Genomic DNA, 11,908 nt, shown 5'->3' on the forward strand with positions numbered 1-11,908 from the left:
TCAGACAAGCACAAGGACAACACTTTTGTCATTCACAGCCACCAGTCATAGCCCTGCCCCCCGTCCCTCATAAGGCTGAAGGGACATTGGTGAGCGCAACCAGGGTCCCCTGTGAGCCAGACAGGGAGACAGCACACGTGCGCTCCCCAGATGCTGGTGGGCACCCAGGGCGCTGTCATAATGTGCCTGGGTGGGGGCAGCCATCCAGAGTCAAGGCCACAGGCCCTGTCTGAAGGCAGTGGCAGTCAGAGCCAACATGTCACCACAGGGGTCAAGACCCGCGGCTGTCACCGGCTCCTGTGGCTCCCGTCTCGTGGGAGACAGATGTGCCCCTGAGGGCTAAGAACCCAAGCTGCAGCAGACCTGGAACCCACAGCCTGCACCGGGGGGCCCCACAGGTGGCTTCTCCAAGGCGGCCTCCCGCCCCCAGCCCGCGCTGGGGGGCAGTGTCAGCAGCACCTCCCCAGCCGCCGCCTGGCCCAGGGTCACCAGCAATCGTAGCCAGGACACCACCCTCCTCCCTGTCCTGCTCTGAGGGGACCGGGCCCTTACCTGCACCACCTCCTTCACCAGGCTCTTGTCCGTGCCAGTCTTGGCACGCTGCAGCCCGCTGACATTTTCGCCGATCCACGTGATGAGGGCGAACTTGGACCTCTTGCTCATGGCATCCCCCGTGGTGAAGCGCACGAAGGCGAACAGCCGGACGTCGTCTGTGCCGACACAGAGAAGGAGGGCTCAGGCAAGTTCCCACAGCCACCACAAGCAGCACGCTGCAGGGACGATGCAGTACGTCGAAGGGATGACACAGACCCGTTACCCACAGACACCGGGGCACTCCAAGCTGTGGGCCCACAGTGTCCCCAGCCAGAGCCAGAGGACCCCGGGCCAAAGCCCTGTCCAGAACCTCTGCTCTGGCTCCAACCCCGCCAGACCCCAGGTGCATCCCACGTGAGGAAATCCAGCTCCTCCTTCACTGCGTCTCTGAGTATCTCAGACCTTGGCCATGGCCACAACCACAAGAGCTCATACAACTCCCAACAGAGGCCACTGGCGCCCAGGGGTGCCCCGCCCCATCGCTCATCTCATGTGGACCCCTGCATCTCCACAGGGCTCTGGGGCTTCTCGGGTACCCAACAGCGCCGAGGAGCAGCACACCTGCTCCTCACACGCAAGGCACCAGGTTTAAAATCTTCCCAGGACACCCAGCCTTGGCTCCCAGGCCCCTGACAGTCTGGGCCTCAGAGACGCTGTCACTGGTGGAGGCCCCCCCGCGCCCTCCGTGCTTCTCGCCTCTCCGTGGAGAGCTCTGTCTTCCTAGAGGCTCTCTGGGGCCTCCCCGCTGGCACCACACTGCGTACACATACCACCCAAGACTCAAGGGCAGAAACCCTGTCTGAAGGCAGTGGCAGTTGGAGCCAACAGTGTCACCAGAAGGGATCACGACCTGCAGCTGTCACCAGCTCCTGTCTTGCGGGAGACAGATGCACCCTGGAGGGCTGAGAACCCAGGCTGCAGCAGACCAAGAATATGCTTCTGTCCCCGTGGATTTCACGACAATGACATCATAGGATGTGGAACCTCGAGCCGGTGCTTTCCGCAGGATCGGGTCCAAGGTTTGCTGTGTGCCCGGTGGCAGTGTGAACACCAGTCACCCACTGATGCTCAACTCTCTCAACAGGGGAGGCTCGCCCTGTCCCCCACCAGCCACAAGGCGAGCCCCCGGGAGGATTCATCCCCGTGGCTACCCAGGCCTCTGGCCCCACGGAAAGAGCCTGCCCCTGCCGTCCTGCTGCAGACAGCTCGGGCAGCAGCTGCACTTGGGAGAACAGACCGCTGCAAGCAGGGAACGTCCCTTTACACCTGAGCAGGAGGTGGGCTGCACCTCCCGGAGGCCTCCCTCCTAGACTTCACATGACAGAGAAGATGCAGGGTCTGTCCCCATGGAGACCCCGAGTCCCCGGGACTGCAGCAGGCTTTTGGAGCCCCAACCTCCATCCAGCCAGATACGCAGCCTGTCTCCTGGTGACATCACGCTCGGGCAGCGCAGGCCAGCTTTCTGGTGCCTGGCCATTCCCACATCCCTTGTTCCCGACCCTCACTGGTCTGTGGGGGAGTGGGGAGAAGGCACTCAGCTTCCTACTGGGTCCCAGGTGCCACACGCCGGCTGGACTCGGAGTCTGGAGCCACCCGGCGCGGCCTGTAGAACCCAGCAGTCGCCCAGTCATGCCAGAGCCCCAGCTCCCCAGGTCATTCCCACCCCAGCGCCCAGGGGCTTGGGGACCTTCCAGAACCACAGGCTGACGTCAGTTATTGTGGGGAGCCAGTGAGGGGTGGTGACTGCTCCGGGTTTATCTGACAACAGTTTGGTTGACTGAGACTGCTGATGCCACACTCTGGAAATCCCAGAGTCAGTCCTTCAGAGTTCAGCTGCCGGCTGGCAGGGAGCCAGCCGGGTGCAGCCTGGAAAAATGCGGGCAGGCAACCTCTCTGGGACTTTGCCCCAGCCTCTCTCCCAGGGACCCAGGAGGAGGGCCCTGCCCAACTGGAGACCAACTGGAGGCCAACTGGAGCCACTGGCTTTTAGGCATGGCATTGGAACCAGGCAGGGCCTGCCCTCCTCAGCCTCCCACCTGCACTGTGCCGCATGCAGAACACAGCAGGCCAATGTGTGTGCCTACTGAGTGCCGGTGCATGCCTACTGTGTGTTCTGGCACCAGTGCCTACTATACATGCCCGTGCTCACACAGAAGAAACTGCTACAGTGGCAAAACTGGCCACAGGCTTGGTCCCTGGGCTTGTCCTCACCCCAGATGTGCCAGTGGGTCCCAGCGGGACCCGAGCGATAAGGAACCACCTAGCTCTGCCTACTCATTGGAAAGAAGACTCAGGAACTGTGATTCTCAAAGCGCGGTCCCAGGGTCCACAGGATCAGCAGCCCACAAATCCACGCGGGTGTGGGTCCCTGGTGTTCAGCTCAGATCTGCTATCAGAGCCCCCGCCTGGGCCCGGAAGCGAGCTGGGGTCAGCAGGGTGGAAATGCTGGAGCCTGCCCGCCCTTCCAACCCACGCCTGCCACTTGAGGAAGTGCCCTGCAAGAGGCTTCCTCCCTGAGCTGTCCTGTCCCTTGTCCTTTCGTTGACACTAATGGCAGAGTAGATGCATGGCTGGTGTGATTCCAGCAGGGCCCCCAGGAGACTGCTGGGAGTGTCCACCATCCAGACTCAGGTCCCAGAGAGGGAGAAGCCACCGACCCAAGGCAGGCCAGGTAGTGACACCAGGGCCTCTTCACGGCCCTGCCCCTCCCCCAGGTCTCCCTCCTTCCACAGTCAGCTGCCTGGGGCTGGGCAGGGCAGTGGGAAAGCTGGAGGAGAGGGGAGGGGAAGCAAACAGGAGTGACACTGACAGTGGCAGCAACAGGGACAGTGGTGAGCAGGGGGGGCGACCACAAGAGAGGGTAGAGAGAGGGAGACAAAAGCGGAAGTCAGAGTTCTCTGAAATCCCCATTGCGACCAGCAAGAGTTGCTGGCGACATCCCCAAAATGGAGAATGGCAAGTAACCCCTACCAGCCCGGAGCCTGGGCCGCTGGGGGTCCACTAGCCCACCTGAGCTCACACGGGCAGCTAGGCCCAAGCCACAGACCCCTGTCCTCTTCCTCTTGTTTTTTTGAGACAGGATTTTGCTATGCACGCCAGGCTGGCCCTGAATGCACTGTCTTGAGGAAATCCTCCTGCCTCAGCCTCCTGTGTTGGGATTACAGGCAAGGGCCACAACACCCAGCTGGCCCCTATCCTCTTGCAAAAGGAGCTCTGGTTTCTTCTGCAGGCCCCAGAGCCAGAGGACAAAACCCAGGGACTGAGGACCAGCCCCGCACAGCTTCCTTACACTTGTGCAGAGGCGCTAGTTGCTTCTTTGGTGCACACGGAGCACATCCCAGCATGGATCAAGGAGGAATACGGGGGGCAACAGCAAGCAGCCCACTGCTGGCACCAGCGAATCTGAGGCTTCAGTGGCACCCCGCTGGGTCTCGTTCCTTACCCGCACACCTGTTGGCTGACAGAGAAGTTTTCACCATCTCCACCCCATAGTGAACTTCAGATGGGCAAAGATGCAAAGGAATTTGCCCCGAGCACCACAGGTTGGGGCTTCTCTGGAGCTGCCCGGCCTCGAGGGAGCCACGCAAACACTGCGGCTCGCAGGGAGGGGCAGGCAGCGGACACCTAGATCACACGCCACACTCGGCCAGTGGTGGACACTGGTCATCTCCAGGGCAGCCAGGGGATCGCCCGAAGGGGAGGGAGGGCCCCTCTCCACAAGCAGGAAGGAGCACTTCACAGGAGCGAGGCCCAGCTCCCGCCCTCTAGGAGCGCACATCTCCAGGCTCACGGCGCTCCCACATTCCGAAGGGCACCCAGCTTCCCTTGACAGACTGAAAGAACGAAAGCAAAACCCTCCTGTCCCACTCAGAAAAGTTTTAGAAAATCTTAAAAAAGCACTTGGGAGGCTGAGGCAGGGGGATTGCTGCAAGTTTGAGGCCAGCCTAAACTACACAGTGAGATCCTCTCGAAAAGACCAAAACAGAAAAACTTAAAAAGTAATTAAATGTATAAATACCCCAGCCCAGTGTAGAGCACACACCTGTGCTCCCAGTACTCAGGAGGCTGAGGCAGAATGATCGCCACAGGTTCAAAATGCTACACAGTGCGTTCAAGGCCATCCTGTGATATATAGCGAGACCCACATTTAAAATTAAGGTGCTGGGAAGATAGCTCAGTAGAATAAGTGCTTGCCTAGCAAACACAAGGTCCTGAGTTCAAACCCCAGATCTGCAAAAAAAAATTAAATTAATTTAATTTAATTTAATTAAATAGCACAGAAACATCTCAGGAATAAAAAGCGTGGCTTATATTTTGGTTCATTCCTGCTGACCCGTGCATGCAGAGGTTTGGGTTGCAGTTCATGTGTCTGCACTCACGTGGGTGTGTCATATGTTGTCCCCGTCCCCAAAGGCTGAGGGCATCAAAGATGATTCCTGGCTGAGCTCTCATTAAACGCGAGTGACCCAGCTTCCCAGCGACAGGAAGGAGCATGATCGCGCCCGCGAGCCCCAGGGGCTGCGCTGATCCGGATACCCAGATTGCAAGGAGGCACGCAGGCCCACTGACAAAGCGCCTGCTCCTCACTTCCTTAAATGGAAGTTGGTGTGTTCGATCCGTTCCCCCTCTGCCTCGAGAGGAGAAGCTAGCGTCCCTGAAGGCTGAGAATGTCACCGTGGTATCTATGCCGAGGCACCTGGGGCCACCGCAGTGCTCGGAGTCTGACTGCCAGGGCACCCAGAGCCCTTCTGTGTGCTGCTTTGTATTCCTGCATCTCCCTTGCGAAGTCTGGCCATCAGTTAGTCATGTAAGAAGCATTTGACAAGCTGTGCTCCGTGCTCTGGGGGCTTTCTTCAATCAAACACCACTTTCATCCTGAAAAAATACTCAGTTCAGCAGGACAAAGCAAAGCACAGCGTGTAGGGCAGAGTACCGCTCCAGGGCAGAGGCCCTGGCTTCTGTCCTAGGCACACACTCACAAAGCACGATGAAGTCATCCGTTGGATGAGCTGCTCAGGGAGCAGAAAGAGGCCAGCTGAGCCTGGGGCTGGCTGGGCGGGCTTCCCGGAGGAGGTGGTGCTCAGCCTGGTTTCGAGGACACTTTGGAGCTCGTCCAGTTACAGGGCAGGGACAAGGGGCTGGGCTGGTGACACCAGGGCAGATCTGACCAGGCTGAGCTGGGCTCCACCCTCTGCCCACCTCTCACAGTTCCAAAGGTTACAGGGCCTGGACAGAGGCCAGGCCACTCCTCCCCGCGGCACCTGGGCACCCTGAGAGCCAGCACAGGCTCGGAGAGTAGCTCTGGGCCAACCCGAGCCAGTGCCTTGTCTTCCCTCCCCGCACCTGCCCAGCAGGACCAGCTAGAGGACAGCACCCAGCGCCAGCTCTGCCAACCCTGCCAGGGTGGCTAGGCTCTGCAGGCCAGAAGCCAGCCAGCACCACAGGAAGCCCCCCAGAAGGGTACAAAGGGAGAGTAGTGGGGATGAAATATTTGCCGCCCAAGTGGAGCCCAACTCCTCACCAAGGCCCAGGCTAGCTGCTTGGGGTTTCTGCCTTTGACCCCCTCCTATGGTCGCCCCCTTCCCCTATGTCTCTGAGGTTTAAAAACTGACATCATTGCTCAGCCTTTTGGTTAAGATTAAGTGCAGTTCAAAACCCCAAGGAGGGGGCAGCGAGATAGCTCAGCAGACTAAAGCGCCTGCTTAGGCAAACTTAGGCAAGTGCAGAGACCGTGGTTTGATCCCTGGCACCACATGCAGCACCAACCCCACCCCCAGAACAGGCTGAGCCAGCCTTGGGGTGGTGGCACACACCTGTAATCCCCGCAATGAGGAGGCTGAAAGCAGGAGGATCACCACGGGTCTGCCCTGCATAGTGAGACTCTGCAACAATCAAATGCATCAAAAAAATTTTAAAAACCTGAGGAGCCACCTGCAGACAGGACACCCATCCTTACTGGGAGGAAGCCCAGCATCACCAGGGCCAGCAGGTACCCACATGCACCTGGATACTCTTGGCGTGCACGCTGGAACCTCAGTGCCTGGCACAAGAGGCTCCCCAGGGCCAGGCTTGCTGGGTCGGGCAGTGAATGCAGAGCACCAAGGAGGAGCCTGCGGAGCCCAGGAATCGCAGGGCAGCGCTTGGACCGGGCCTCGAGGTGGATGCTGGCACGCTCCTGCCCTGGCTGCGATGCTGGGCTCCCCCGGGGGCTGCCAGGCCCAGCTGGTGCACACCAAGCCCACTCCTCTCACCCTCCCCGAAGCCTCTACTGCTCCTGCCTGCGTGGGCGGCAGCTTCTTTTATTTGCAGACCATGAACAATGGACTCCATTCTAGGCGCAGAGCAGTGTTAAAGCTGGAAAGGAAGTCAAGCAGCTGCTGGCTTGGGTCACACGGCCTGCACAGCATCTTTTCTTTTTGTGGCAGGGTCCTCACTGTGCAGTTCGGGCTGGCCTTGAGCTTACCATGTAGTCCACGCTGGTCTCAAACTCGCAACAGTCCTCCTGCCTCAGCCTCCTAAGTGCCGGGACCACAGGCGTGCGCCACCACACCCAGCTCATCCTTTCACGCTAAGGCAGCGTCAGCCTGGCCAGCTGGGTCAGCAGAGCGCCCCCCCGCAGGGACCTTCCCAGCTTCCACGTCACGGCCCCACCAGGCCCTGCGCTAGGTCACCAGCAGAGACCATGCAAACAGCCTGGTGCTGGCTTCCGCCCTCAGCTGTCCAAGGATCCTTGGACAAGGTTCAGGGGTCTGCAGTATCAGGAGCAGGGATCGGGCACCAGCGCCTGAAAGGATGACAGCGGTCTCTGTGCTGGGGCTGAGGGCCTTCCTGACTCTGAGCCTGGGTTCAGCCTAAATGTGACCAGAGCTTGGTACAGGACTCCAGGGCCCGGGCGGCCACACCCTGAAGAGGGCACTGCAAGCGAGAGTGGGCGTCTGGAGTGGGGAGATGATCCAGGCTCTGTGTTCAGGCCCAACATCACCACGAGGTCCTTAAACAAAAGCAGGAGCCAGCCGGGCTGGTGCACACTGTAGCCCCAGCTTAGCTGGGAGGCTGAGGCAGGAGGATCACTGCAAGTTCCAGGCCAGCAGGGGCCACATAGTGAGTTTCAGGCCAGTCTGAACTATACAGCAAGACCCTGTCTCCAAAAACAAAAAAGAGCTGTGCAGAAGGCAGCGGGAGAGTCACACCAGGAGTCTGAAAGGCCACTAGGGATGGACACAGCGACATGGCTGGTTGCGAAGATGCAGGGGGCCCAGGCATGGGGCTGCAGGAGCCACTGGATGCCGAGATAGCTGGGGCACAGACTCTCCCCTAGCACTGCCCTGATTTTAGCGGAGGAGGCTTCTACGGCCTGAGTGGTGAGCTGGGGCTCTGAGTTACTCTCGATCAGCAGCTGCGGAGCTGCCTGCAGCCGCACCCTGAGCACTCGCCTTAGCTGTCCCATGCATGGCGAGGAACTCTCACAAATGTGGAGGAGAGAAAACAGGAGCCAGCACAGAGGGTAAAGGAGCCGATCGCAGGCTGAGCCCAGCGCCAGGCACTGCGGCCAGTTAATTCTGAGTATGCCACCACGTAACATGCTAACCGCCAGCATGAAACCCCAGCTCGGAAATGGGCCTCCAGGGAGGCTGCTGCTGTTGCTGCTTCAGCTCCGGGCAAATCTCAGCAGCTAAACACATCAAATTACGTGGAGAAGAGAGGAGGTCCTGCAGAGGGTGGCAGGGGCCAGGGCCAAGCCTGTCCCGTGGCCGGTGGTGGCAGCTGGGGGCCTTGCACTTGCAGACGCTCCACACAGGCCACGGGGCCGTCTCATGGGGAGGGCGGTGGGCCAGCCCACAAGCTGCCAACGACCATGCTAGAGGACATGCAGCCATGCTTCTGCCGCAGGAGTCGGTCCACTGGCACATGTGACAATGACCTTGGGCACCGCCTAGCGCCACCGAGACCCCGCCCGGCCCAGGTCACTGCTTTGACCTTTCTCTCAAGCCTTGAAAGCTGCCAGACCCCAGGGTGCGGCATGTGGCATGGCGCCGGGAAGCCCGGAAGCCTGCCTGTGAGCCGAAGCATGAGCCACAGCCTCCTCGGCCATCCTCTAGGCCCACAGCAGCTCACCGTCCTGCCCTTTCTCCTTCTTCAGTCCCTCTCCACTGGAAGCTAGACATGGCGGCACACGCCTATAATCCCAGCACTCAGGAGGCCTGAGGCGAGATGGGCACTACTGAGAAGAAAAGGATGGGCAGGCTGCCGGAGAGGAACTTGCTTTTCCCTTCTCTTTGTGGTGCTGGAAAAGGAATCCTGGGCCGCCCGCAGGCTAGGCAGGCGCTCACTACTGAGCCACAGCCTCAGGTCTTTCTTATAATTTTCCGTTCAGACAATGTCTTGCTGAGTGGTGCAGTCAGGGCTGGAATCGGCGACACTCCTGCCTCGGCCTCCCAAGTGGCTGCAATGACAACCTGTGTCCAGCTCAAGGAGCTGGGAGCAGAGGCTAGGGGACTTTCTTGAAGCCACACAGCTCGTGACAGGAGCAGAGCTGAGACCCAGATGGGCAGGGTGGATTCCCTGCTCAAAGCAGGAGACAAAGGGCTGCAGGTGAAGCTCAACAGCAGCCCCCAGGGGCACGTGCTGAGGGGAAGGCACGGAGGGGCGGGTGCGGGAGCTAGCTGAGGAGAAGGGCAGGGAGCCACCGCTGGGGGACATCGCTGACCCCAAAGGTCAGAGAACGCCACGGCCAGGGCCCTGTGGTGAACACTGCAAGTATGACGGTGGCTCTGGGATGGAGGGGACTTGGTAGTGGGCCTTGATGGGTGAATAAGAGTCCACCAGAAAAGCACAGACAAGGATGAAGAGAACAAGGAAACACAGAGGGTCGAGGACAGGCAGAGCCCAGATCCCTCCCGGCGCAAAGCCTGCTCTTCGGCTCTTGCAGCTCACGTACTGGCGGCTCTGGCTGGTCCCTCCTGGGTAGGAGGGAGCTAACTGCTGCCTCCACAAACCAGAGATCAGGCCACGCTATGCAGTAAGCCTCCAAGTCACCTGCCTGTGGCTAGCTGTGCACTAGGGACACAGGGACTGCAGATTTAGGCACAGGCCACAGAACTCAACCAGGAGGGCTGCTGGGAAGGCCACCTCCAGCTCCAGTCACGGAGGACAGGGAAAGGGCACATAGTAGGTGCTGAGCAAAAGCCCTGCAGAACCAGGGGCCACCATCAGGGTGGAGACCTGCAGCTTCCGGGCAGGGAGTGGGAGGAGAAGCCACAGGAGGAAGTGGGAGCCTAGGGCCGAGGAGGATGGGGGGGACCTTGTCAGCCAAGCTCCACCACTGTCCGGCAAAGGACAAGAGGCAAAGGGGTTGGTGATAGGAACGGCACCACACTGGCAGTGAGAAGTCCACCAAGCCTGTGGTGCAGGTGTGGCCAGCACCAGGGTGCCACAGACGGAGAATGGAGGGCACAGTGGGGGTGACGTCCATAAGAGCCACAGCAATGCTCCCGAAATGCCCACTAGAAGCTAGACAATCCCAGCACTCAGGAGCCAAGGCAGGAGGATCTCAAAGATCTCAAGGCCAGGGGGGCCTGCCCCGTAGCTCAGTTCTTTAAGTGGCTGCTTCAACAAAGCAGTCAGGCTCAGGTTGCTGTGGTTCGATCCCCACAACTCAAGCCAGCCAAACCTGCCCTGAAGGCATTCAGAGAAAAAAAAAAAAAACAACTCATGGCCAGCCCAAGCCCGAAGTGCAAAGCAAGATCTGTTTCAAAAAACAAAACGCACACACGTGTGCCCTTCCCCCAGCTAAGAACCCCACCCTATTTCTAGGTCAAAGTTGGTACTCAACAGTGCTTACAGACGGCCTAAGTGATGTTTGTCCCGCACCTCCCAACCGCAGCAATGTCACAGGTTCCAGAGTGCACCCTGGGCCACCCCACAGCCCTTCTGGAATCCACAGCTAAGAGGAACACTCAGGCAAGGCTGTGCACACACCGTGCGACACAGCGGCCCTCAGCAGCAAGCAAGCTCCATCTGTCTCTTCCGCCTGCTCCTTCCCTCCTGTGACTGCCCCTGGCGGCCCTCAGGAGCCACCCTGCGTCACCTCCTCTTTGTTCAGTCCTCCTCTTAGCCCCTCCGCCAAGTGGCAAGCCAGCCTCTCCTGACATACCCCCAGTAACAGGGAGCTCACTACCAGTCCCAGGGTCCCCACCCGCCTTCTGGACAGCTCTTCCCAGACCTCCCAAATCTACCCCTGAGGCTTTAGCCACTTTGCCATGTGGGGTTGTCAGACAGGACACTGAAGAAGGCACCACACCTGCCGTGTGGCAACCCCTCCAACTTCCATGGCCAACACCTGAGGTCTCCCTCCTCTGGGTGGAGTACTTCTTCAGCCAGTGCCGCCCAAAATGTCGGTTTCTGTTTGTGAAGCCCAGAGCTCTGCACTGAGCCCTGCTCTCGGCCTTCACTTGCATTTCTTCACTTTGAGGTGAGGCCCCACTTGCCTGGTGGGGCTCCAACTTCCAGCCTCGTACCTCAGCCTCCCAAAGAGCCGGGACTAGCGGGGGGGCCACTGACACCAGCCACATGACAGGTTGGGTTCTTTTGGTTTTGGGGTTTTTTTTTTTTGCAGAACCAGGGATTGAGCTCAGGCCCTTGTGTCTGCCAGGCAAGCGCTTATTCTACTGAGCTATCTCCCCGGCCCCAGGACAGGTTTTTAATTTCTTGCCCAACCCCAATTCCTTGTCTCAGGTTCTGTACCAGATGTCCAATGTGGGGACAATGCCCAGGACTCTCAGACAGAAGTAAGAGAGAAGCCACTGAAACCAGCTTCATAAAATAATAAACCAGGCATAGTGAGGTGTGGTGGCGCACGCCTGTAAACCCAGCGCTAGGGAAGCTGAGGCAGGAGGATCACTGCAGTTTCAGGCCAGTCTGGCCTATAAAGTGAGTTCACGGCCATGCTGGAAAATAGTAAAACCCTGTCTCAAAAATTAAGCAAACCGGGCTTGGGAGGATAGCTCAGTGGAATAAGCGCTTCCCTGGCAAGCGCAAGGGCCTGAGTTCAATCCCCAGTTCCACCAAAAAAAAAAAAAAAAATTAAGCAAACCAGGGCAGGGGCCAGGGAGATGGCTCAGTAGAATAAGCACTTCCCTGGCAAGTGCAAGGGCCTGAGTTCAATCCCTGTTTCTGCAAAAAAAAAAAAAATTTAAGCAAACCAAAACGTAGCAGAGATGATGACGATGCAGCCCTGTAATCCCAGCATTCTGAAACGCCGAGGAAGGGTCCAGGTCCAAGCCCCGGCTGGGCACTTTTCTTTTTTTTTTTTTTT

At 59.0% G+C, this 11,908-nt stretch overlaps 1 protein-coding gene across 1 annotated transcript in view; it reads right to left on the reverse strand.

Annotated features, from left to right (window-relative positions):
* Cotl1 (coactosin like F-actin binding protein 1) overlaps positions 1-11,908 on the reverse strand; it is a 32,719-nt gene that overhangs the window by 13,792 nt on the left and 7,019 nt on the right. Inside the window, exon 3 of the mRNA XM_004644966.2 lies at positions 553-710. Coding sequence (XP_004645023.1) covers positions 553-710 — 158 coding nt within the window. The remainder of the gene's footprint in view (positions 1-552; positions 711-11,908) is intronic.

The sequence above is a fragment of the Octodon degus genome, unplaced genomic scaffold (genome assembly GCF_000260255.1).
Source record: "Octodon degus isolate 3935 unplaced genomic scaffold, OctDeg1.0 scaffold00215, whole genome shotgun sequence".
NCBI classification, from domain to species: domain Eukaryota; kingdom Metazoa; phylum Chordata; class Mammalia; order Rodentia; family Octodontidae; genus Octodon; species Octodon degus.